The 27,981-nt window shown below is 36.6% G+C and overlaps 1 protein-coding gene across 22 annotated transcripts in view; it reads left to right on the forward strand.

Moving 5' to 3' along the window:
- The window catches only part of otofa (otoferlin a), a 78,650-nt gene that overhangs the window by 28,183 nt on the left and 22,486 nt on the right, over nucleotides 1-27,981 (forward strand). For all 22 annotated transcript variants that reach the window (XM_089118684.1, XM_089118683.1, XM_089118690.1 and 19 more), the window contains 6 exons: nucleotides 11,078-11,166; nucleotides 15,403-15,502; nucleotides 17,187-17,383; nucleotides 26,310-26,383; nucleotides 26,566-26,692; nucleotides 27,069-27,123. In XM_089118684.1, coding sequence (XP_088974810.1) covers nucleotides 11,078-11,166; nucleotides 15,403-15,502; nucleotides 17,187-17,383; nucleotides 26,310-26,383; nucleotides 26,566-26,692; nucleotides 27,069-27,123 — 642 coding nt within the window. The remainder of the gene's footprint in view (nucleotides 1-11,077; nucleotides 11,167-15,402; nucleotides 15,503-17,186; nucleotides 17,384-26,309; nucleotides 26,384-26,565; nucleotides 26,693-27,068; nucleotides 27,124-27,981) is intronic.

Raw genomic sequence — 27,981 nt, forward strand, 5'->3', positions numbered from 1 at the left:
GCACTTTGAGTATAAACCTACGTATGTTACGGAAGTGAGCCTGGAATTGCTGACAACTGGTTTGGGCAGTTCAGAATCGATTCTTTCTTTTAGGAGACAATAACTTTATTTGTCGTGCACTTTGATCTTTAAGACTTTACAGACCTTTGCGCTCTGCATGCAAGATAATAATCAAAAAAGCATAGGGGCACTTTAAAATATACCATCCTCATAGTATACCGTGTCCTCATAGTAGGCAGAAATTCAATTATGTTTTGTTGTCAGTCGTGATTGGGACTCCCACACTAGTGTTAGCCTTGTTTGACGTTTGGAGGGGGTTGTTGATTTAAAAAAAATATTTATTTATTTATTTATTGAGCTGCAAACAGCAAGCGTTACAAAATTGCTGTTTTGAATCTATTTTAAAACCAAGTGCTGCTAAGTAATTACTTAATCAGTTTTTTTTTTTTATATTGTTGTCCTTAAATTTCCTATGAACTTTCTGGTTGGCCTTTTTATTTCCTCTCTATCCCTCACTAATAGTTTGGTGGTAATAGTTTAATCATTACCAGGCAGTTAGAGTGGGTCAGTACACACTTCAAATCGACTGAGCCCACTCGCCACTTATGATTACATCACAGATCTCATACTAAACCCCGCAAGACAGTTCAGACCTATCTTCACTCCTAGTACTGCACTGTAGGATATGTTCGCTTTCTTTCTGTCTTTCTCTCCCTCCATCTTCTCTTTTTTTAATAGCATGTTTGTGTTTGGCCCCCATCATTGTATTTTCAGGTTTGTATGACAGGCACTATCAGATTTCATATTCATTAGAAGTAACATGGGTTTTAGTTTACCTAACACTGACATGCAATGAAAGCAGGGCATTATCAGAAAGCGAACAGTGTGCGAACCAATGTGCCCCTGAGCAAGACACTTAACACCTAGTTGCTCCAGACGCGTGCGACCTCTGACATATATAGCAATTGTAAGTCACTTTGGATAAAAGCGTCAGCTAAATGAATAAATATAATGTAGTTTGGTGCATCCACACAACATTGAACTCAGAACCTATCTCAAGATGGAAAGTATGTTCAGCACAGATTTTATGGGTTAACATTCACATTCTGCATTTTGCATATAAAATGCATATTCATATCCGTGTTTAAGTGATAGTTCACCCAAAAATGAAAATCCTGTCATATTCTCACCCCTCATGTTTTTCCAAACCCATACTTTTGTTCATCTTCAAAAGACAAATTGAGATATTTTTTAATAATGGAAAGGAATCACTTGCGCCTCAGCCTAGCCAGTGCTCTCGGAACAGGACACAATAAGCTGTGGAAAAGGACCCAGGGTCTAACTAGGACCAAGGAGCAGGACCGGAGCACAGAACGTTTTAATATATTTATTAGGATAAAATGACCAACGTTTCGACGCACATGCGTCTTCTTCAGAGTCAAACAGTCAATGGCATAAAGATACAGAATTTAAAGAGTCAAAATTCAAGATATTGGCCACAGGCTTAGGTGGGTGTGGTGCAACAATTATCCAATCTATACAAGCACTCAAGTCTTAAAAAAAAAATAATAATAATAATATATATATATATATATATTGAAAATAAAAATAAATAAATAAATAATAATAAAATAAATAAAAAACCTTCTTTATATATCCATATAAAGAAAATTACATAGATATAACTAAACATACACAATCTAGCAACATACTGTATAGACACACATACGCATAAAAAATACTAAACACATGCATAGGGAAAAAAATAATATTTGAGTGATTTCTCTCGTATTAAAAATGCAAAAAGAAATCATAAAAAAATCCATATGAATCAAGCGTTTTAATCCAATCTTCTGCAGAAACATGGTCCTTTCACCATATTATGGTGAAAGGAAGCTCAACTTTGCTTGCTTGATGCAATGCCTTGTTGGTACAGAAATTTCTCGTTTATTTGTGTTTCAAAGTCTTAATTTTTGGGCGAACTGCTCCTTTAAGCATACTTCCCTGCTTCGTGTACTACCATACTGACATTCTCTCCATCTCTCATTCTGACATGTATCTCTCCATTTGTTTCCTCACAGCCTTATTATCTGAGAACAATTGAACATTGCATTGACTAGGGTCCTAATCAGTTTCCCTCTAATTCTTTGTTTCCATTTTCATTTTCTGGATTGTATTTGAATGCTTTAATTAAAAATGTAAAAAATACAAAAATGTTGTGCACATCCCAAAGACCCAGATTGGGCTCAGTTCCAGGACAATAAGTCACAATTGAGCACAATTGTGCCTGATGAAGACCTGAGGGTCAAAAACGTTGCCTTTTAATAAATCCTTTGGAGCAGTAATTTTCCGTCTGCAGACTTAAAAATTTAAACATCAAAAAGCATGTCTAATCAATCGAATTCATAAAACCGTAACAACATAATCAGTGTTGGATTTTTTTGCAGGAGCGTTTGAGGGCTAGAATGTGTCTCTTGATTGTGTGATAGCTATATGACGATAGCTTTCTTTGAAACAGTGATGAAATGCTCATGGAGTGAACTCTCAGAGCAGCTCTGGAAATGAAGTTCTTGTGTTCATCTTGTCCTCATATAATGAGACAGCAGACACTGAAAATACGATGAGAACCACTTGTTCTTGAGTGCAGCTGCTCATTAATTCTGAGACAAACAGAACATTTAGACTTCATGTTCCTTTTTACGGTCTAACAATCACAGACACTAGTCCATGTATGATTTTGATTAATTGAATGTCCCTACCGTTAAAGTGACTGGATTAAACAACTCTGTCCTCTTTTTCGGCAACGCAGAAATCATTGGGCTCTACCTTGTTTTCTAACCTTGCTGTGTGCAGCTGAGTACACCTTTCAGGTCTCAGCTGTACTCACACAAATAGACTATTCATTTGAATCAGAATGGACCCAGCTATTGTTTATGTATGAGCAATTATTATTTTATCTTCAACAAGCTCACAGTCGCTTGCAAAGACAAAGCTGTACATAATTTAACCAGACACATCCTGCTCTTAACATACCTGATATAGTGATGCATTTTTTCCCCACACAATATGTGCTTCCTCGTTTTATGCATCATATAAATAACATTTTAAGCACTTCTCAATGCTGTGGATTGTTATGGCGTATTGTTGCAGGGCTGTTGAACACTGCTTTAGGCATGCAGCCTGATGTTGACTGATGGACAGACACGGTTTTAGGCAGACACTTGCTGCAACCATGTGCAAAATTGCCCTCCTTTACATCAGCTCTGCAGGAGTGCCAATCTTTAAACCATCGATTTTATTAGCAGGAGTCCAGCAAGAAACTTGTTAACAGCGGCTGATGGGAAAGTTTGATGCTCACGCTGGTTAAGGCACTTCTTGTGGTGGATGAAATAGATCAGATGTGTACATATTTCATTAGCATTTTACGTCAAATATTAAAGATGGAGAAAGATTTTGCTGAATATAGTGCCCATAGTGATAGGCAATTTCTCTTAGACCTTGTTAACATTTATTATCATGTAGAGGAACGTGAAACCCAGGCTTTTCTTAAATGGCTTCCAAGGGGTATTTGAAAAGGATTTTGACCTTGTACAGTAAGTTATTTTTAACCTTTAAATCATAACTTCACTTTAAAATCTGTATAAATGCCAGGGTATTGGTTTGTTGCAGATATTTTCATATTTTGTTGAGCTTCTGTTTTATAGTCCACCCACCATATGATTAATACATTGGACTTAACATACCATCTGCATTTTATTTACAAACACTTGGTTGTAACATTTCTGTATGATTGGCAAACATGAAGGTGATGTTAAAAGGCAAACAAGCTCAGGGGTGTCTTATTAAAGACAGATCTTGCACAGTGTCAATATTTTTAATTTAGTAGTTAATGATTCTAAGGCTTCTTTAATGATTTTAATGAAAATGCAAAAGTAATCTAGAATAAATGAATATACTTCTTGTTTTGTTTTGAAGATAAGGTACTTGAGTCTCTAATGCGGCTGTTGGGGATGCATAACATAATAAAAGTTGGAAAACGGGTCTAATATATGGGCCTGGTGAATTGTAAACCAGTGCAAATTTTCTTTGAATGCTAATGAGTAAATACTTGAAGTGATGACATAGTTGCACAAGAATACAGAGTGTAATGAAACAAAGGGCATTAAAAGTATGTTTAAAGAATGAATACCTTTCCTCGAATCCTTTTTGTTGAAAAAAAAAATTGTCTGCTGTTTGTATACAAGCATGTATACCCATTTAAGGAAGAGTGACAAACATTGTTTTCCTCAGCTCTATTACTCCCATGCATTTAAGTTCATGTCCAGCATAAAACTTCAGCCTATTACACTGCATCAATGTCTTTCTTAGTAAGAAACTAAGAGTTGCTTTCTCATTATGCTGATGGGGAATTGTGTCATCATGACCAGCAGATCTCATTTGATATGATCATTCTCTTCAATGGCTCAATGAAGCACCAAATTACATCTCTCTCTTTTGTCAATCTAATCATTCTTTCTGTTTCCAACAGTTTTCAACTGCTGCCAAAGAATTAAACGTTGACGTTACACATTAGATGTTGTTGTGTTTCCAATGAAAAGGTGACAAATGAATTTGTTATTTTAAAAGGTATGAAGGTTGAACTTATCAAGCTAGAGATCAGACATATGTAAAGCTGTGATTATCAAATAGTTATGCTTTAGGACTTTTATTTTAGTGGCAAGTACCAAAATAGTGTAAAAAGTTGAAAAAAAGAAATGTATATATTTATTCATGGAAAAGGGGTGACACAGTGGCTCAGTGGGTAGCACTGTTGACTCCGAGCAAGGAGGTCCCCGGTCTGCTAAATGAATGAATGTTATCATAGCAATAAATGTTAAAAGTTATCATATCATGCAAAAACATGCAAATTAACGTTATACTTTGTTCTAAAATTGTTAACGTTAAAAACATAAGCATTGCGTGACTACATGTAATGTCCTTCCGATATATGTATCGTTGTTTTCGCATGGGTCCGGTTGCAGTCTCTTTTTTCTGTAGCCACTCCGAAGTCCGAAAGTCTTTTGCATTTTACAATGGGTGAATCTGTTGTCACTGGTGATTGTCGTTTGAACCTTTTTGGATCTTCCATCAAACTGATGTTTAATTATATCAAGTGCTGTGAGAAAAGGCTATAAATCTCCACCTCCAACATCCTCACACTCATAGACTAGCCGAGACTCCTTCTTTATGTGTACAGATGTGTGTATACAAGATGTGACGTAATGACGCCAAGACATGCTCGAATCTCCCGCGGAAATTCACCAGTACCACTGGAATTAAAAACATTATTACAAGCTTGCCATTTTGAATAGAGCAGAGCTAAGCAGATAGTTTTGAACACTGGCTGGTTAATATATTTTCTCAAATATGTATTTTAGATCATTTTTAACCCAAAATAGCTACGGACTGCAGCTTTAAATAACAGACAGGTGAATAATTTTCTCCTTCATTATTAAAAGTTAATAAGCTTATTTATTTTATATGCTATCTATGCATAATTAATTATGTGGTTTGCATTTAGCATGGTTATCCCCTGCTGTTTGTGACCCTAGAACTATTTTTAATTGTTTGAGAACTACTGATATAACAGGTGCGGATTAAGTTAATAGACAATTAAATGAACAAAAGATCTGGTGACTTGTTTCAAATACATTCAAAAACAGGCTAGCATTTTGCATTTAACTAAACTACCTTGCACAATCTCTATTGCATACTGTGCCACTTAAAGTCTACACTCTAAAAAATGCTGGGTTGTTTTAACCCAATTTTGGGTCAAATATGGACAAACCCGAAATGTTGGGTTAAAAATGTAATGTAAAAATTTAACCCAACGGCTGGGTTAGTCCATATTTGACCCAAAGTTGGGTTAAAACAACCCAGCATTTTTTAGAGTGTAACATTACTGCCCCCTGTCTTTATCAATTGTTAAACAAAATACATACATTTAAAACCATGTCACCATGTCTTTTGATGCTTTAGATTTAATGGAAAAGGAAAGGGGAAGATATGAGCTTGTTGTGACTCAGAATTGAATAAGGTCACCTAGTGGAATCTGCAGAGGGTGAGATGTTTGAGGTGCTGCAGGAGAAATCACACACTGTGAGGCCATATGGTGTAGAGGGAAGAGTGAAGAAGTAATAGCCACATTAAATCATTCCCGATTACTGCAGTAAATCAAAACAATCTGTTTTAATGAGCTTAATTAGCTGAAATGTTCCCGCGAGTTGGTCGCACACTGGGAATCTGAAATAAGAAGTGCTTTAACTTGTTGTATTAATGTCAGGAAGTGACTTTAGGATTTGACAGCATGAAACATTGCAGAGGTTGGAAGATAGATAGAGATGAAGATGAGCGCTGAGAAATTGAGATCAAAAAGCTTAAATTACAAGAAACAAAAAAGGAGAAGACGAGACCAAAGCATACAAGATATGAGAAAGAGACTGATAAAAATGTAGGAGAGGAGGAGAAGGAAAAAAAATGGAAGGGCAAGCGAGTGTGAGAAAGAAAATCACTAGGGCTTGACTGAGGAGGCTGATTAGAGATGCGGTTTGATGTCAGGACCAGTGCACATTTTTTACCTAATAGAGAGGGATTGATTTCAATGAAAAAGTTGAATGTTCATGCAGCTTTCCATTAGCTGAATCACAGACAAGAGGGAGAGAGAGGGGGAGGGAGATGTGGCATGTCAGAGCGTGTGATCCTTTGTCATTGAATAATTCACTCTCCGTGCATTTAAAACGTGAAGAGGCGCTTAGTTTCTTAGAGCTGAATTACAAACTCATCACCTCAGGTCTTCACCATCACTGAAGCAGAGAGCTCATCTATTCACGCATATGTTAGAGAGGGAAACCCAGACCCACTCTTGATTCAGACAAACAGAACTTGATCATAGTGAAAATTCTCTACTTTAATAATGTTTCAGTGTTTGTCTTGTCACTATGCTGATTGTTTTGTACATTGTAATGGTACTTGTAATTGGCACATGGTAAAATCAATGTAATTTTTCTTAGTAGGAGCTTTAAGATTCATTGTGGAGCCAACTGTACATTGTCCTTTAAGCATATATTATATTTGATTGGGATTCTATTTACAATATAAACATTAATATTATAAAAATATTGGGTTTCAAAACCTGTAAAAAATCTAGTAAAAGAAAATAATAAATTGAGAATAGGCTCTATTTCTCAGAGTTATCTGCAGTGAAATAGAGTCCAGTCAACAAGACACTGAGTGAATCCGTAATGTCACAGCTCTCTGAGCTCAAACCTCATGACACCAGGAGGAGATAAGACTTTTTTTCATGGGCAGACTCCTGTATTTCCAGCATTTCTTTCAGAATTTGTGTGATCGCCTTTTTTGGTATTATAAAACATGAAATTACCCATTATAAAGTAAGTTAGTATTAGACTTTTTGTTAAAAACGTATTTAATTAAGTTTTTTTTTTTTTTTAAATCCCATTTTAACCATGCATCTAACAAAATGCGTTGAAGCTTATGCTTTGAAAATGAGTGCACGAGCCATGCTATTTCTGTCCAATTAATTTTTATTTCCATGGTTAATTAGTCATGGTGAGCAAGTGTGAACTAGCGCTACGTCTTAGGGTTGATGAATCCAGCCTTCTTACAAATGCTATTACAAGAATAACTCTCAGCTGCATAGAATTTTTTCAAAGTTTATAATCAGCAGCCGTATCATCTGCAAAGATAATTTGATCTTCATCTGATCTGCATCTATGGGCACAGTCACTGTAATTCCTTCTAATCTGTTCTCTAGATAGCCAGCAGCATTTTGTAAGAGTATTAATAATTATTGTAAAGGGTATGTTGCAACTTTTCACAGGTTCTTGTAATAATATTATCCATAATTATTTGCGGCAAACAGAATTATGCACATTTTCATACAATATTCTGTTTTTTCATTTATAGGGATGCTCAATATATTAAGAATCTGGCCTTCAAGGAGACAATATTTTCATGTTATGGCCATCTATAACTGGTATAATTATTATTGTGATGTTAAAATTCTATACTATTTTGTCTGAGGAAATGAAAACAAAACTCTAAAAACTAAAAACAAGTGAATTTAGGCATCACAACATACAGTATAAAGATGAGATTTGATAAAGATAACATCAGCAATAAATAAAGGCGATAACTGACCTAAAATGCATTTCTGTTCATTTATAATTAACAATCAATAACACCCCATCAGACCATTTTAAACATCTCACAAAAGGTTATTATAGATCCTCAATGTTATGTTTGCGTGATAATGGTTGAGATTTGTGGAAGTTTATAACTTAATTATAGGTTGTTTACATCTGACTGACTTCCAATAGCTCTGTGTTTGTTTGTTTGTTCATTTATCAACAGGGAGCATAAGGATGTTAAAGAGATGATTCCTATCTCTACTCTTCATGTTCCTTATTCTTCCCCATATACTCTCCGAGCCGCCTCTCACCTCAAGCTTTCTAATAAACGTACTAAAGGTTAATGTACACAAGGGATTGTAGAGACGAGTGAGTTTAAAATAAGCACTCACTGCCAGTTAATTCTGTCTCTCTAAGGACCAGCTCCATCTCCTCTTGTTTATTCTTACTCATATTTTGCACCATCCGTGGGAGTGAATATAGATTCCGGCACTGGGGCTCAGGGATTTGAGGGGAAAATCCTCACTCCGCTTGACTGGACTTTACCCTGTGTATTTGGCTCAGTCCGTGAAGGCATGCAAAGCGCACAATTCTTGCAGAATACTCCATCAGTGGCGGCTCCTCTCTGTAGGTTTAGCATATAGACCTGTGCTGTGGTTTGTGCAACTGCTCGAGTGCGAATAGAGGTGGTTTGAGACATCTAGTAAATCTCACATAGACCCTCTTTTCAGCCTTTTGTGTTGTACGACTTTCAATATGCTGTTTGACTCTTTTTGAGACCCTCCCGTGTTCCAGTTTTTTCCCTTCTGTATTATAAAATGTTAATATGTAGTTCTGTACAAGCATCTGGTAAGTATCACTCCCTGTCTAGTGAGGATCATGTCTCTCATCGCATTAACTTCTCATACTGTGATGAGAACCCATAACATTCAAATAGACAAATGTTCCTAATGTGTTTGGAATATAAGACCGTAGGTGTCCTGTTGACAGAAGTTTGCTTTTGTGTGTGTGTGTGTGGTTAATAACAGCATCCCAACCTCAACAACCAAGCTCAACATCTTTTATCCCATTACACTCTAAAAAATGCTGGGTTGTTTTAACCCAACTTTGGGTCAAATATGGACTAACCCAGCCGTTGGGTTAAATTTTTACATTACATTTTTAACCCAACATTTCAGGTTTGTCCATATTTGACCCAAAATTGGGTTAAAACAACCCAGCATTTTTTAGAGTGTAGGTTTCACTAGATTCTTAAATACGTTATTTCCTTGTGTAAGCCTCATTTACATAGCACCCTGACAAGCTCAATTTCCTTTTTTAAAATATATTTTCTGTTTGTTTATATGCAAAACTTTAAAAAGCTGTTCATTTTATAGGATATTATTGAGGTTAAATGTAAACATAATGCAATTTCATCCACAATGAGCTGGCAGGAGTTCAACTTTGAAAATAATTATTCCCCAATCTGCCCTGGTTCAACTAATTATTTCAGCATACTGATGAATTTAGTGGCCTTATTATTTATATTTCGTTTCCTATCATCTTTGTTTTCACCTCAACTCTTTTCTTAGGATTGGTGAAACTGAAATGGAAGTACACATCTTACCTAATTCAGACTAAAACACATTTATTTAGTCTCACATACTGACTTTATTTGTAGTTCATAATTGCTTCTGCAATTACTTGTCTCAAAATGTGTGATGGAGTGAAGAAGAACAGAACCATTTGGAGAACAGAAACGAATCTCTAATGTGATTGTAATAACAGTAAATTACTATGCGTTCAGTTCTGTAGACATGTTGTTACCACATGAATTTTTCAAGACTTAATTTGTTTGTTAAATGTGGCCATCGTCCTGTAAATAACCAAACTATGTGTTCCAAACAGGATTAAGCAGAAGTGACAGCCTTATTTACCTGCACGTGGCCTCTGTGACTTTTTAATCACGCATCAAAAAATCTCATTCCCCTAGCCAGTGCATCCAAGCCAGTCTAAGCTCTGCACTGATTGATTTGGCAAGAAACACTGGTCTCACAGCCTTGCAGTGGAGAACCGCTGTTCTCCATAATCGCAGTGAAACAGAACGCCTCAGCAGCCCTCAGGGTAGCCCGTTTGTCTGTATAGATCAGTGTACCAGATGGGAGTCCATGTTCTGGGATCATGAGCAAGCTAATGCATCATCCCTTGGTTTAGAGCCCTAGCACCAGAAAAGACTCCTGCAGTGTCATAGATTGCAAGTTTGCAACAATTCGTTTAAAAGGAAGTGCGAGTTATATTGACGCTAAAGGGTGCCATCATGTGCGTATTATTTCAACAAAATGTCATATGGCGTCACCTATATGATGCCAAAGGATGAGAATGTGTTGATTATTCACACTGAAATCCCTGGTAAAGTTTGTCATGTTAATGGCAAGTAAATGGGCTGACCTTAGTGTATTTAGATTGAGACTAGTGTCTATCTTCTATCTTTAGACAAAATGGGCACATTTAGTAATAGTAAAGGACTGCTTTAAGGATGTGCAAATTACCAAATCTGTTTCTAATTCGGTTCCATATGTGACTTTTTTTTTTTGTAATTGCAACTTTTATATCTCACAATGTGACTATGTGTAATTTAAACTTCATCTCATAATGATATTTTTACTGTTTTATTCTGAAGCATAAATGGGCTTCCGTATAGATCACCAAGCACAGCATTATCGATAAATTTCGCCTGCCTTTATCTGTGCTCATAGGACAATCTAATGGTGCAGTGTTGTACTAGAGCTGTTTTGGTTATGGACTCAATATGGTGTGGATATTAAATATGGAAATGTCTACAAATGATCAGTTCTGTTAAAAACAGATTGAACATATTGATTTTTGGCTTTGTTTGGTTTGTTTTCCAGGCGTTCCGATGGCCAATTGGGAGTCAAGTGGATGGGGACGAGATGCTGGAGATCCAAGTGTTTAATTACAGCAAAGTCTTTACTAACAGGTATGATAATTCAAAACATTTGCTGTGTGTGTGACTTCTGATCAGGACAAAAAGATAGCAGCCTATTAATATATAGTACTTGCTTCTGATTGCATAGTATTTATTGACATTTAATTAACATTCATGGCTTCAACCTATGGTCTCCAAACAAACTCTATCAACAAAGCATTAAATGTTCTCTTAGACAAACTAAGGCTTGTTTGTATAACAATAGTTCTTTGTTATTTCCATCGGACCATACAGGACCTCATAACTCGTACTTTTTTTTTTGTGAAGCTGGTTTTCATAATATGTTGTATTGACCATAGTCCAGTAGCAGTGTAGATTATTTGAGCCTTTTAGGTATTTTAAAATGTTGTAAAAAAGATAGAAAAGATCTTATCTATCCTTTAGTAGTTTGATAGTTATTTACGCTAATTAATTACTGCCCATTCTAATTTCCACTCGAATGAGAGAGCAGCCACAGAATAGAGGTTCGCCTAACAATGTTGATTGGATGCGGAGCAGTTTATTTCCTGTTCATGTACCTGTCAGTATTCACTCTGTGAAGCTTTTCTCTCACTACTCTGAAGGAGTGCTGTGGTGTTTTCTATATACCTGTACTGTACTCCTCCAGATGTGTTGAATAGGCTGACAATCTTTACTTGCTGTTCTCCACTGAATGACGTGCAAATTCTGTGGCCTGAAAGTGTGACACTTCTCGTGATGCGGACGTCAGTGTTGGTGTGTGTGTGCGAGTGTATATGGTTATCTTGGTCTGGCTACATCAACATGAATTAGTAAATAAGCAGCTGCCGTGAGCACTATTAGAAAAATCTAATTAAATAGAAAAATTTAATTTAAGTACAATCAATGGTCAGCGCTTTGTTTTGTTATCATAGGCATTGTTTAGAGTTGACTGTGACACCTGTGAATAGATCACAATGTATAAGAAGAGGATCTGCTGAATAATTCATATGCCCCTGTGACATATGTTAACCGCACCACTCATTTGTTTATTTACAGATGTAATTTCTATCCATCATATGCATTACGTACCTGACCTGATCGTGATCTATGCGAACTCAGTAGATTGGGACAAAACACCAGGTGTGAGACCATTGTGTACACGCAGCAGACTGATTTGTTGCTCAGAAACTCTATTTTCCTTATGACAGATATTATTGATATGATATTAAGGTTAAACAGTACATTAGAGGTGAACATTTCCTAGCCATGGGAAGATCAGGCAGTAATTGAGAATCAATGGTAATTCATTCAACATTGCTGTTGTTGTTTCATGACCAACTGACCACCAGGTGGTGACGTTGTAGATGGCTGCTGTATAGCATAGGATCGCATCCTGCAAATAAAGACCATATGAGAAGAAATCAAATTGATAATAAATAGTTTGGGTATCAGTCAAAAAAAAAAAAAAGAAATTGATACTTTTATTCTGCATGGACATATTAAACTGATCAAACATGACAATAAAGACATTTATAATGTTAAAAATAAATGTTGTTCTTTTGAACTTTTTATTTTTAAAGAATCCTGAAAAAAAAGTATCATGTTTGTGATACATGAGGACCAAATCAGCAAATTAAAATAATTTCTGAAGGATCATGATGTGACACTGAAGACTGCAGCAATGGCTGTTGAAAATTCTTGTAAAAATTGAAAGAATTTCTTGTAAAAAATTCTTGTAAAAAACTTGTAAATGTAAAAAAAAATATTAAAATTGTAAACAATTATTTTAAACTGTAATCACATTTTACAATATTATGTTGTTTTTTTTTACTGTATTTTTGATCAAGTAATGCAGCCTTGGTGATCATAAGAGACTTCTTTCAAAAAACATGTTAGTCACTGTGTTTTAAAATGTATTGGTGGGTTAGTTTGGTTTCGAAATAAGCCTGTGTGAATTAACGTTTTATGTCGGTGAATGTATGTCAGGAATTGGGGTGCAATTTCATGCATTAAATTAGTAATATCTCTAGAAGGCAGAGAGTACAGTGCGGCTCTATAACAGGATCTGTCACTGATAACTGCAGAACTGCAGAGAATGTGCCGAGGAACCGCAAATTCCAGCTCAGAATTCCAACACGGCCATTCATTATATTACTCACTAACGAAATGAGAACTCCTGCCATTTCCTCCCAATTTTAACAGAAGAAACGCGCATTGTCCCTCTCAATTTATATGGTGGTTATAGTCTTCACAGTAACAGTACATTTTTAAGGATTAAATATAATCACCAAATCAGTAATATAAATAAGTCAGAAATACTTACAATTTTCATTTAGGACATCTGAAATCAACTTGCATGTACAGTATCAAGATCAATTTCTAAATTGGTATCAATTTACTGTAGAAAATGTGTATAAGAAAAATAAAAAAGCAACATGGGATTAACTGTAAATTCTCTGGTTCTGACCTCTCCTAAAAAAAAGAGAACGGACTTGACAAGGCAGGACACAGTAAATTATGGAGCAGATGAAAGTCAATTGTCTGTTTTTTGTTCAGAGGATCAATAATGTATGTGGGGTCTTTAGAAATGTTGATCGAGAGCCAGAACCTGATCCAGGATCAGTGAATTATTCACCCGTGGATGCATGCAGTTTATAGACAAAGCCATCATTTCACCACTAAGCTGGTCGCATATCAATCACAATGGTCTTTTTTTCCTGTATCGAGTCCCGGATGAACAATGGTGCTGACTGAGTTTGTCATTTCACATCCAAATACAGCTGTAGCTCAGAGGCAGGTGCTAAAACTATTAGCGGTTTGAGTGGTTTGATCTGTTTTCTCATCAAATTTACTGACTACATGGATAGACCTGCCTGTCTCTCTTAGACAGTGATGCAGTAATAGACAAGAGAGTGTGTGTCAGCTAACTACATGTAGCATTTTAATGGTCTGTCCAGAGTTCCTGATTGCTTTTGTTCACTGCCTGTCACTTTTCATATGAGTTGAGTTAACAAGCAGAAAAACTACGCATTCCTATCTCCCATGTGTGTGTTGATCTTCTTGTGTAGATGTGCGAGTCTGAATTCCTCTAACTTCAAAACAGGCATTGGGGTTACATAAAAAGCATGTGTTTGTGCCCCTAGAAGTGATTGCAGCTGGTAATAAATACATTTAACTGCCCTTTTTGATAGGAAATGTTTAAATGTTTACCAGAGGGGACAGTATTCAGATATTTATATGCAGAATAGTTATTAAAAATTTATTTTAATAATGTTATATTTGCACAATACAAGATTCTTCATTTTCTTTAATTCCATTCCATTTTTTTTACTAACAAACAATAAATGTATAATGCTTTTGAAAAATCATGTAAACCCACAAAGGTCCAGACATTTCAGTAGTCTAATAAAAAATGTTTTTTTGAAATCAGACGAGCAACTGGACACTATTATCAGACACTTTCACTCACAGAATTACACAACTGTTTGGGATCAGTAAAGTTTATTTTTTAAAGAAATTGATAGTTTTGTTTAGCAAGGACAAGATAAAATCACAGTAAAGACTTTTGTTTCAAATACTTTCAAATTCTTTTTAACTTTTTTTTTTACTCTGTTCATCAATAATCCTTAAAAAATCACGTTGGTTTTTACAAGATTATTAAGCAGCAGAACCATTTTCATATGGGAATATAGTGAGAAATATTTTTTTGAGCAGCAAATCAGCATATGATAATGATTTCTGAAGTCTGGGAAATGATGCTGACTGCTAAAAATTCGGCTTTTGCCATGACAGAAATAAATGAGATTTTAAAATAGATTTAAATAGAAAACAGTTACTTTAAATTGAATAATATTTCACAATATTACTGTATTTTTGATCAAATGAGTGCAGCCTTAAGTGAGCATTAGAGAAAATCTTAACGATCATGGCTGACTGCTAATAGCAGTAGTAGTAAATGAAAAAATGAAATGATAAAAAAATGATAAACAATTATAACATTTGTGAAGACTGAAGTTCATGATATTCATTTCAGCTATACATCAAATATATATATATATATATATATATATATAAACGAGTGTAAAAATGTAATGAGTCACATGCGTGACTCATGCGTGTGTGTGTGTGTGTGTGATAACAACAGTGTTGATATTTTTCACATGCTCTTTGTAACTATCGCAGTGTATCTGCATCACCACCCTTACAAGCTCAGTGAACATCGGGTCAGACCAAAGTGTTAGATCGTTATTTGACACAACTGTCTGACTGAACTTTTTCTGTATGCAGGTTAATTGGCACTTTCCGCATGGTTCTACAGAAGGTGGTGGAGGAGGGTCACTTGGAGGTGTCTGACACTCTTATTGACGACAATAACACAGCCATACGGGTGAGACGTGAGGATGGCAGACAGTGCATGTGCATGTTTTTCTTCTGGTCTGGAAGATCAGAGATGCTCTTTTTTTCATATAACACACCCACTCACAAAAACATCCATTCACATATTTCACCAGAGGGTCTAGCTTTGCACAACTTGCATGAAACCATCGTTGTCATGGTTACATGTCTACTCTGAGGCTATAAGGAACTATACAGTTATCTCTATACAGTAACTCTCTCTCTCTTGCTCTCTCTGATATTCACCATCATGTGCAGGTTGATTTCTATATGGGTCCTGCTTATAGCAGCTTGATTATAAAGGAAATGTATCATGTAGCTTTAATATTAAACTTATTTTCTGCATTAAGCTTCCTTTGACTCTTACTAATCTTATCACTTAAGATCTTACCAGTTTGGTTATTGCTCCTTTAAAACATTTTTGAACCAAGTAAATCTTAAATGCAACTTCCAAAAGTAACTTGTTTGTGACTTTAGTTGACTTTATTGTAAGGAGTAGTAAGTGTTAGTCTTACACACTATTGCAGAAATCTGTTCACACGCCTAAATTTGTTACATGTTCGCCAATAATTTCCTTTAAACTGTCAACACTTTCATTATCTGCCCACCTTTTTACAGCACAACACAGGAGGAGTTATTGTTAAAATGTCTAAGCTGTTATGCAACACAATGGTGATCACTGGCTTGTTCTTGGTCATGTTTTATCTTGCTTAGGGCTATGCAGTCATTCATTAATATTCCAGGACACTGAATAAAAGCTCCCTCAAACTTTGTCAAAGTGTAAATTAAAACATTGTTTTGCTAGAAAAACAGAAAACTTTCCAAAAATAAATGATCCATGGAGCCATGGGGCCATAAACATACTTATTTTATTGGATATATTACCAAGAAAAGTAAGTCTAAACTTGTCACACAGTATTGAGTGACTATATGTCAGTATTTCTCCTCCACTTCTAGCCATTTCATTCTTGACCCAGTGCAATTCTGACACTATTGTAATGTTTTTTAAAGCAATTTTTATTTTATGAATGTACTTTCATGCAGCTTAGTCTTTGACTTGTACTTACAGTACACTGTGCAAAAACTATAAACCACTGTTACTTTTTTGTTATTGTTGGTGAAATGAGAACTCAGCAAAGCTTGAAATGTGCCTTGTTTAATTAAAGCAGGGGTTATATCTAAGTAAAGCTGTACCAGGGCTCAGGTTCACCCTTTTGTACCCCTGGGATAAGTGACCATCAGGCAGTTGACAGAGATAAGTTGGACTGAGGCTAAATTGTTCCTTGTTCCTTTTAATGAGTTTGTAAACATGAGAAGGAAAGGGTAACTGATGCTGACAGACTGTCGCATGACCCTAACCTTAGCACTTAACTCTTAACACCTAACCTGAATCTTATTGTTCTACCTCTCCTCAGCCTAAAAGTTGTGTCTAGGTTAGACAAGAGTGGTCATTGCTTGTGAAACCTGTGAACGTTTGTAATGTATTCTTATTAAAAAGTCAATTTCGTTTTTTTTTGAAGCCTACTTGAAAGAACATGCACAAAAAGACAATTATTCAATAGTCTACTTGAAAAAGATAGACATGCCTTATATATTCAATATTTTTACTGGGCATATAATATGACATACTGACTGTGTATATGTGTAATTCATTTTAATTTTTTTTTGTATTTCAGACAAATATTTCCATTGAGATCAAATATCAGACCATGGACGGGAGTGTGAAGGTGTGGAGCGATGGTGAATTCCTTGATATTCCAGATGACTGTGATGGAACCTTTCAATTCGAGACAGACAGTTTACTATCTGGACGCAGCCAAAGCTCCGGGACGTCACCTGGGCGATCTATCCACGGCATTCCCACATTCCGCAAGTGAGTGTGTCTTCTTAATCGATCACTGTTAACAAAATCACCCTCATCATCATCACCCTCGGTATGTTGTGGCTTATATTGCACCGATAACTCTGTGATGAAGAAGATAATGTGGAGGAAATTAGATTAACCATTCTTGCATATTTTTATTATTCCATTTGACATGTCAAGTTAAGAGAGTTTTAATGGCATTCCTCTGTATAGTGATATACAATGGAACAAATGTCTTGCCTCACAGGACCGCAGTGCTAGATAAACATGTATATTGTATACATTTTTGCTGAGTAATGAATACATGGACAAGTTAAATGTGTGGGTTGTATTGATTTACTCTAAGCCTTTCAGTCTCCACAGGGCCTTTAATCCATAAATTATAACTATTAAAGACACAACACTATTCCAGCATGGTTTGTGCGTGGGCACCATTAGTGGTTTTATGTGGATATGTTTACATGATGTGTATGAATGATTAATGTTAGAAAAATCTAAATTGGTGGAGTTGTTAAAAGGTATTAGGAAAATTAGAGCAGCCACAATAGAGATTTTAGTGCTTTTGAAGGGTTGTTTGGATTGTTTGAAAGCCGTTTCATTTAGATATTGTATTTGACGATGGCAATTCATTAGTTATTGTTCAAACAACATGTCACATCGTTATCAAAACAAATATTGATTCTGGAATCGTTTTTTTTAGATTCATGTTCACTTAAGCAAGTGATGAAAGGTGATGTGTTTTTCTGTTCTGATTCACATTGCTTGCCTTCTCATTTCTCTATAATTTTGTCTTCATTTAAACTTCACATTCTTTTGTAGAACTGCAACTTCTCATGTCTTAACTCGGGAGTCACTGTCATGAGATGAAGTGATTCACCTATAGTTTGTATCTAAATGCTATTCTCTTCACGATGCCTCTGAAAATGGGCCTTATATTCATGCATGATGATAGTTACTAATAAAGCAACTTTGGCATATTTTTATTTAGCATTAATTAACTGCAGATGGTAACAGTAAATGAGAAGAGACAGGGAAAGGAGAAGCGAAGGAAGCGCTCAGGTCTGAATAAATAGGATGTGATGTGATAGTTTATTATGCATTGTGTAGTTGGCATAGATGACAGCTGCTTAGTCACACACAAACACACACCAGAGAAGTCTGCTTATTTTCTCCCAAATAAAGTGTGTAGAGTCCTTATACAGCATATTTCCTGTTTCTGACCAGGAGTGAGCACAAAACCAATGTCTTTGATGCTTTATAGATGGCTTTTTAGCTCACACCAAGAATTTGCTCTTCAAGACTTGAAAACATGCTGATGCATTGTATTCCAATTCTGAACTGAATATAATTGAACATGATTTTTTAAGTGTTTGCGTTTTGTACTATTTTCACAGCAGTCAGCATCTTTAACTCTTTGACTAATTAAAGCTGCAGTCTGGCGTTTTTTTCCTCTTTGTCGCCATCTCTGTTTGAAATCTGCAATTGCAGTCATTTGCGAAATTATCAACTTCACAGCGTGGATGAACAATGTTTGAGGAGAGTGTGCAGCTGTCAATCACCGTGCCGATGTGGAGACTGGCATTCAGAATCACAGAGTACTCTTTTTGGATGTGTGACCAACATAAGAATTTTATGATGGTACAGCAAGCATGGTGACGGGACTAGACGTCTCTGTTCCCTCCTCCTCTTCCCATTACCACACGTAACCGAGACGTTCCCTTTCGTTCGGGAACCCCAGCGTCTTGTCGGAGGAGTTTCCAACGAATTGGGATCCCTAATAGCACGCCATGGTGCTGGCCCCTTCCAGCGCCCAGCTTAGCTTCCCGCCAAAACAGTTTCTTAGTTTTCTTTACGGCGGGAGCTAGCTAGGAAGAATCACACTGCTGTTCCGCAAGAGCAGCAGGGATGACAGAACGGGACTGTCGAGGACAAGGCACTGTGCTAACCCGGAGGGTAGCTGGAACGTGGAAGACATGGGTCACTGTAGGGACCACTGTTAAGGCCACCCAGTCTAATAACAACTCCTACAAGAGGTAATAGACCTGGTGCCGGGTGATCCGCCTCGCCTTGTGCCGGAGGGGTGATGGAGGAACTCACAAGGTTAACCATTTGTTGGGGAACCAACGGAGCAAACAGACGCACTCCTCCGACGAGACGTAGGAGTTCCCGAACGAAAGGGAACCGGCATTTGCTTTTTTAATAATGTCACCCACTGTCCTCACTTGAACTTAATTCCTGGTGCTGTTTCATTATTGATTACAAGTTTTAGTTGTAGAGTTTTAGTTAGTTCTGAAAGTGTGTGTGAGTTCTTTTGGAGTTTCTTTATAAAGAAAGTGTGTGTGTGCGTGTGTGTGTGTGTGTGTGTGTGTGTGTAGCTTCTGAAGCTTCTCAGTGCTAGTCCTCTCTAATGACTAGACCCCTCTCTCATCTCCACTAGACCACCCCCCCCCTCCCCCTCTCTCTTCCAACACATCTCATGAGTATGTGGGCTGTGTTGCACTAAAAAGGCACCTTATATACTCAGATATTCTGTATGTAACAGTCCAATGTCCATCCACAGTTGCAGGAAAAAGAGTATGGCTAATATTTTTTTTAAAAAGAATTATTATCCACAAGAAACACTGAATGAAATCTTGTATTTTGCACAATCATGTTTGTCTATATGTATATAACTATATAACTTCCCAGCAACTGTACATTTATGCATTGGAATAAGTATATGACTTATATCCAAAGCTATATTTAAATGGCTGTGATGGATTTGCATTGCCATTTTCTTATTTGTAACCACTTGTACACTCTAAAAAATGCTGGCTTGTTTCAACCCAAATTTGGGTCAAAAATATACAAACCCAGCAGTTTAACCCATTGTCTGGGCTTGTCTGTCTTTGACCCAAATTTGGGTTGAAAAACCCAGTATTTTTGTGAAAAATCTACAGTCCTTTGTTTTCCTTCATTTTATAAGGGTTTTTGTTCTTTTCTTTACATGTCATTTGAAGAGCTCCTCAAAAGCACCTGTATCATTGAACCAACCTGAAAAGGTTTTGATACCTCAATTGAACCATTCAGCTTCAATCAGCTTTTGTGTACAACATCATTATCATATTGAGAACATTGTATGTTTACTTTCAGGATTAGATGAGGTGCTTTCATGTTAGAGTAAAGCAGAAATTGCCTCCCAGCTTGGGGAAAAAAACCCAAATTTTATTCTGTCCTAAGGTGGTTTACTTACACAGTGTGACCCAGTTAATTATGCTTGTCTCTTTTGAATATTTTGTTGTTGTTGTAAAGTTTTAGCTGGACAAAGTGGGAGACCAGCCGGCTGAATAGCTAAAACTAATGCCAGCTTAGAGACCAGGTAAACTAGTTTAAATATCTATTCACAGGCTGGTTTTAGCTGTCAGAATTACCTGTTCTGAACAGATTCAACAGAAAAAAATTGCAATACAAATTCAAATGAGACTCATTAAAACAAGCACTTTAGTCTATTAATGTCTCTGGAATAAGGTTTAAACCGTCTAATTGTTTAAAATGTGTAATATTTAGGATTATGGAGTGAACCTTTGTGGGGAAAAGTAGGCTAATTGTCATAGTTACTGTATGTTACACCACAACTTTGTTCTGATTGGTGATTTGAAATAAAGAAAAGGCATTGAGTTCCTGGTTTAGCTCAGTATTTTGGGTCACCAGTGAAACTAACATCAGACACCAATAGATCTCCTAAGTGCTCTAGTGATACATAATTTATTGTGCTGCTTTATGATTTTTAATGCACCCCATTTATCTCTGTTTAAATGTATTGCTGTGTATTTATTCCAAGTCATGGTTGAGAAATGGCCAGTGATACTTTTTTATTGACTCTATTTTAGCTGCATGATCACACACACAGACATATGCACACTTAGTGGATTTGTTTTGTGGGAAGAAATTGCTTTTTTTCAGCAAGGATGCTTTAAATTGATCAAAAGTGACAGTGAAAATATTTATCCTTTTACAAATGATTTCTATTTAAAATAAATGTTGTTCTTTTTTATGTGTGCTTAGAGCTGCACGAGACTGGATGAATTGACAATAATTTTTGTTTGTTTGGAATGAGCTCACAATTTCTGAATAGACAACTAAACAAAATAACATGTAATTTATAGAGGTCCTGACAAAATGTGAATTGCTGCTGTCTATTTTAAAAATATTTAACTAATTTGAAAGAATTATTTGTTTATTTTTAAATTGGTTTGAATGAATGATTCAATGACTCACTTATAAAGACTTAACATTGAGCATATAACTACTGTATCCAGAAGGAGGGAAACAAGGTACAGCACACGACCATTCCCTTACGAGGGAACTCGCGTTGCATCGAGGATCGACACATTGGGGATTGCCTTCGGCATGAAGCGTCTGAAGTCAACTATTCAATCTCGATTGGTGTAGCCTAATCACGTCATGTGACGGCGTCGCTGAAGCAGTATAAAAGGATGCCAGATCATAATGGCATCAGGTTCTGGTCTTCCGCAAGCTTACTGTGTCGACCTGTTTGCCTTATTTGGTGTTGTCTGTCACCCTGAATATATGTGTATATATATATATATATACACTCACCGGCCACTTTATTAGGTACCCCATGCTAGTAACAGGTTGGACCCCCTTTTGCCTTCAGAACTGCCTCAATTCTTCGTGGCATAGATTCAACAAGGTGCTGGAAGCATTCCTCAGGGAGTTTGGTCCATATTGACATGATGGCATCACACAGTTGCCGCAGATTTGTCGGCTGCACATCCATGATGCGAATCTCCCGTTCCACCACATCCCAAAGATGCTCTATTGGATTGAGATCTGGTGACTGTGGAGGCCATTTGAGTACAGCGAACTCATTGTCATGTTCAAGAAACCAGTCTGAGATGATTCCAGCTTTATGACATGGCGCATTATCCTGCTGAAAGTAGCCATCAGAAGTTGGGTACATTGTGGTCATAAAGGGATGGACATGGTCAGCAACAATACTCAGGTAGGCTGTGGCGTTGCAACGATGCTCAATTGGTACCAAGGGGCCCAAAGAGTGCCAAGAAAATATTCCCCACACCATGACACCACCACCACCAGCCTGAACCGTTGATACAAGGCAGGATGGATCTATGCTTTCATGTTGTAGACGCCAAATTCTGACCCTACCATCCGAATGTCGCAGCAGAAATCGAGACTCATCAGACCAGGCAACGTTTTTCCAATCTTCTATTGTCCAATTTCGATGAGCTTGTGCAAATTGTAGCCTCAGTTTCCTGTTCTTAGCTGAAAGGAGTGGCACCCGGTGTGGTCTTCTGCTGCTGTAGCCCATCTGCTTTAAAGTTCGACGTACTGTGCGTTCAGAGATGTTCTTCTGCCCACCTTGGTTGTAACGAGTGGTTATTTGAGTCACTGTTGCCCTTCTATCAGCTCGAACCAGTCTGGCCATTCTCCTCTGACCTCTGGCATTAACAAGGCATTTCCGCCCACAGAACTGCCGCTCACTGGATGTTTTTTCTTTTTCGGACCATTCTCTGTAAACCCTAGAGATGGTTGTGCGTGAAAATCCCAGTAGATTAGCAGTTTCTGAAATACTCAGACCAGCCCTTCTGGCACCAACAATCATGCCACGTTCAAAGTCACTCAAATCACCTTTCTTCCCCATACTGATGCTCGGTTTGAACTGCAGGAGATCGTCTTGACCATGTCTACATGCCTAAATGCACTGAGTTGCCGCCATGTGATTGGCTGCTTAGAAATTAAGTGTTAACGAGCAGTTGGACAGGTGTACCTAATAAAGTGGCCGGTGAGTGTATATATATATACAATGCCATGATATTTACTTACTGGTCTTCATTGGCCGAAGAAGCCGCCAAAATCAGTGACAATCCCTTCCCGCTATACCCTGTCAAGGGTGGGCTGTATCAGCTCTATTTGTGCTCATATTCCATCATGTCTAAATGCCAGTAAATACAAATGAAGTTCCTTTCTCATCAGGTTTGTGATCAGTGACTTTTAGTGCATACCAATTTAGCATCTTGACTCATAAAATATAAAATGTCACCTGAGCTCACCCCTACACACTAAATAATATGCAAAGGTCACTCTTCAGTAAACAGGGGGAAGGGGGGGTAGTGTCTTTATCAAAGTGGGCTTGTTGTTTTGTAAAAGTTTAACTTATTAAGGGACACTCAATGTAGATCGACTGAGCTGACCATATGAAAACTACTCGAAAGTGCACAATTTGACATTTAATGATGGGATTAAACAAATGTTATTTATTTGTCTCAAGTACTACCTTAAAGACTGACAGTGTCCACAAATGTCCTTCTAGGCATTCACAATAGTGCCTCCATTGTGTGCATCTCGAAGCGCAATCTGAGACTCTGGCTTTGTTCTCTGTAGCAATGCTGTCTGTCAGACTGATGGTTTCCTGACCATCCTTTCTTGACTAAACAGTTAGTGCTGAAAGTCTGCCCTACATAGAGGAAGTAGTGCTAGACTTTCAGTAAGAATATTGCATGTGAGACAGAATTAGCTCCAACAAGTCCCAAAGACACAGAGAACCGCTGTTGTTTGTGCTGTGGTTTGTGCTGTTGATTGTGCTGTGGGTTGCCTGTTTCTCCTTGACTGGTGAAGTGAAGCCTTAGATTAAACGGAGCTGGTCTCATCACGCTCTAAAAATCATTTAATTAGTCTTAGGTTACCTTATCATGTCTTGATACAATACAGCCTTTTCTTCTCGATTTTGTCCAAACTAATCATAATCTAAATGAAAGCCCAAGCATAGTCTGGAGAGTTCTTTGTTTGTTTGTTATTTATTTTTATTTTTTGTTAGGGCCACTAAGATGACATTGTTTAAGTTAAGGTGAAGACTATTATGTCCAGTTACTGTTCATTTGTACATCTGATAAGTCAGGACAGTTAATACAGCACTTTTATAATTGGTAAAATGAATACTTACAGAATGGAGAAAATGGAAAATATTGATCTAAAGTATATTATAGAATAGTAAACAAAGATTTTTGCATATTTTGTGTTAATACAAGTTTATATAGTACAAACTATGCAACATCTTTGTTTACTAATATACAGTATATGACAAGATCACTTTAAGTATCGATCAATTTAAGGCATCCTTTCGGAATTTTTTTTTTTTCATTTCTTTAAAAAAAACTTACTGACCCCACATTTTTTTATAGATTTATATAAACATAAAATATAACATAAAAATAACATCAATTTCCTTTATCTAATATAAGTAATTGTATCGGTCACATCTGTAAGAAAGTGAGTGTCAGTGAGTGTTGTCTTGTGAGTGTGTATCTATGTATGTGTGTGTGTGTGTGTGTGTGTGTGTGTGTGTGTGTGTGTGTGTGTGTGTGTGTATGAGGTCACATACTCTCCTGTTACTTTTTCACTCATACCTGAGCTTCATCTCAAGTTCTCCCTTATTGTGGACGCCCATTTAGTTTGAGAAGTGTCTCTTTGCCTGTGTGTTTATTTTAAATGTATTGCTTTTATCTGGACTAGCCACTGAAAATGGACATGTAGTACACACTCTAGTCAGGAATACCTCTCTTTTTTTTTTTACCCCATTTGGCTCAGTGCACATATTTCTCTATTGGAGCTTGTCAGCTTTTGGTGAGTATCCTGTATATGTGTTTTTTGTTGGGGAGTTCATAGCAATGTTAATGGAAACTTCCTTCTGTTTTGCAGTTCATAGACTTGTTAAGTAAACCTGCTTAATCCATGAGTTCTGTTAATAAGAAAACATTTGAAAGCTTAATTTGGTGTTTTATTATATATATTCAGTCATTCAATAAGTGACCTGTTGCACCCTGAGCACATGCCTGGTAAATAGGCCTACCTTAAATATGTCATTTCTATATTTGGTATAGAAAATATATACTTCAGCTCAGTATGTATTTTAGAAGGGTGTTAGTCCACCTTTAAAAAGTAAATTGCTTGACTTCTAGAAAAAAAAACTTTTAAAATTTTTACTAATGGATAAAAACTTGCAAGCTCTAAAGACTTTTTCTATAGTGTCACTTTGAGATGACGACAAAGATTCAACGAAACGGATTACAGAGGATATGCTTTCACCAAAGCAGTGCAAATAGAGAATACAGAATAATGCTTGAAATGTTGAAATAAGTAACTGCATTTCCATAATCAGTCCTAATTTGTGATGTTGTCTTATTATTTGGTGATTTATGCAATTCATCCAAGTAATGGATAATTCACTGTGATCCTGATACATTTTCACTCTGTTTAAAATCCTCAAAGGAAATTAAGGAACAAAACGATCGGGATTTCTTTCATCTTGTCCTGAGAAAGTATCTATATCCGCAGATCACAGCTAATTGGAGAATTGTGTCCATCTTGTTGAATAATTAAGGACCATTATTTGTCCAGCCGGCCTGTGACATCATCAGGCCTTTGTAGAACTGATATCTAATCACCATAATATCAGTGCAGAGTTATTGGACACCACTGGGTCTATTGTCGGAGGGGTCTCGCTGTTGAAACAAGTGTCTCGTCTGAGTGATAAATATCACAGAAATTTTCCATCATGGGAAAACTTATCGTGCTCCAGCAGTGATTATTTGATTGCACTCCAGCACTGTCTATAAGAGAATAAATTGTTTTTTATGTGTAATTACAAGATAAAGCTTCACCTGTAGAGCAAAAAATTGTATATGGAAAATATTTGGATATTTTTATTTCTATCCACTGTTTACCTATAGTATGTGTAAGTTTTGTGTTTATGTGACTGCTTTTTATACAGTATCTATGTGACATAAATATATTTCTTAGTTTAAACTGGTATAAATTATTCAGTGCTTGAGAGGATCAGAGGTAGTGGTGATTTTAAAACTAATCACAGTGAACATATTGTGACCTTTTTTCCCCAAATGTTTGTTTTATGTAGGACAGGAAAAGGAGTGTTTTCAGCCATGAAACTGGGCAAGACACGTAGCTCCAAAGATGACCACAAAAAAGGAGGTAAATATCGCTGATCATTAGAGTGTTGCAAATGTACTTGTTAGTTGAGAGGAAAATCGGAACCAAACTAAAATGGTTTTTACAGTCTCTCACTGAGTATTTGTGTCACAAACTGGAGATTTTACATTTGACATCAATAGGAAAGACCTGCAGTATTAACTCAGATGTACTCTTGTGCACAGATGACCCAGCTATTTTGGATGCAGAAGATCTGGATCGAAAGGCTATGCGTCTGGGCGGTTGGATTGACCCTGATACAATATCACTGGCCTCTGTTACTGCAGTGACCACTAACGTCTCCAACAAAAGGTCACATATCTGATGTGCGCAATGTGTATTTTTAAAGCTGTACACAAGTTTATCTGTTTGCATCCTTTCAAAAGGTCACAGTGAATAAAAACCTCAGTATTTCTTTTTTTTTGAAAGCTTTTTTTTTCAAATCTTGTTCAGTTCTTCAGTAAAGAAAGAACAATATTTGGAGTTTAAAAATGGGAAATTGGCAAATATTTGTTATTTTAATTATTATTATTTTAAATGTGATAAATGTGATGCGTTTGAATAGTCACATTGGAGACCTGGTTCAACATAACATGTGTAATTTGATTAAATCGACTAATTAATTGACAGGCTTAGTTCAAATGTATTTCATGAAGCTTGATCTTCACTTCTTGTTTTTGTTTTTTAGATCAAAACCTGACATTAAGATGGAGCCCAGTTCAGGGCGTCCTGTGGATTATCAGGTATGAAGAGAGACAAAAGCACAGTAACTGCACGGCCTATTAAACCAGTGGCATTTATCCTTGAGTAGTGCATTCTGCATTAAAGCCCTGAATATACAGAGCAGTCCCAAATAAACAACATTGGCCTTGAGCTTCAGTTTTTCAGAGAAGCCTTTTATGTTTGCTTACTAATTGTCCTCTGCATGGCTGTTGTGTTGAGCTGTTGAATTGCAAATTTGTTTCAGTTCTGGCACTGTGTAATTCCTTTACATGCAGGAAATCCATATACAGTTTGTGTGCTGTGTAAGTGTTTTTAGGCCTTTTTTTAATTTCCTTATCTTAGGCTGTACATATTATGCTGGAAGTTGCTTTTCCTTTTTTGTCCTACATTAACTTCTGGGACTCGTTTGCACTTTGCAGGAATAAATCACTGTAGCAATAAGTGTTCTTCTGGAAGCAAGTTTCTGTGGAGAGAAGTTTATTTGTTTAAAGGCGACTCGTCGCTTTGGAGGGTATAATAAAGACGGCACAAATGTTGCAGAAATGAGAACGAACGCAATTTGGTGGTTAATTTTAACTGTGCAAACCTGAATAAGATGGTCACTTAAAAACTGAAACTTACTGATTTTCCTTCCAAAGTTTGGCTTTATTTGTACATATGCATACTTTGCATATATTTACTTTATGATTCTGTTATTCAATAGAAAACTGTAGCTCATTTGTCATTTGATTCCCTAAAGCAAACTTAACTAATTAGCCCTTGGCATAACACATTCCCCTCCCACCTAAACACAGCTTCATCATTCTTAATCAGCGTCTGACACACACCAACAGAGTGGTTTATACTCTCCCCCCCAGATATATAATTATTTTTAATCA

Source organism: Pimephales promelas, chromosome 13, assembly GCF_988280905.1.
Source record: "Pimephales promelas chromosome 13, fPimPro1.hap1.1, whole genome shotgun sequence".
Lineage (NCBI taxonomy): Eukaryota > Metazoa > Chordata > Actinopteri > Cypriniformes > Leuciscidae > Pimephales > Pimephales promelas.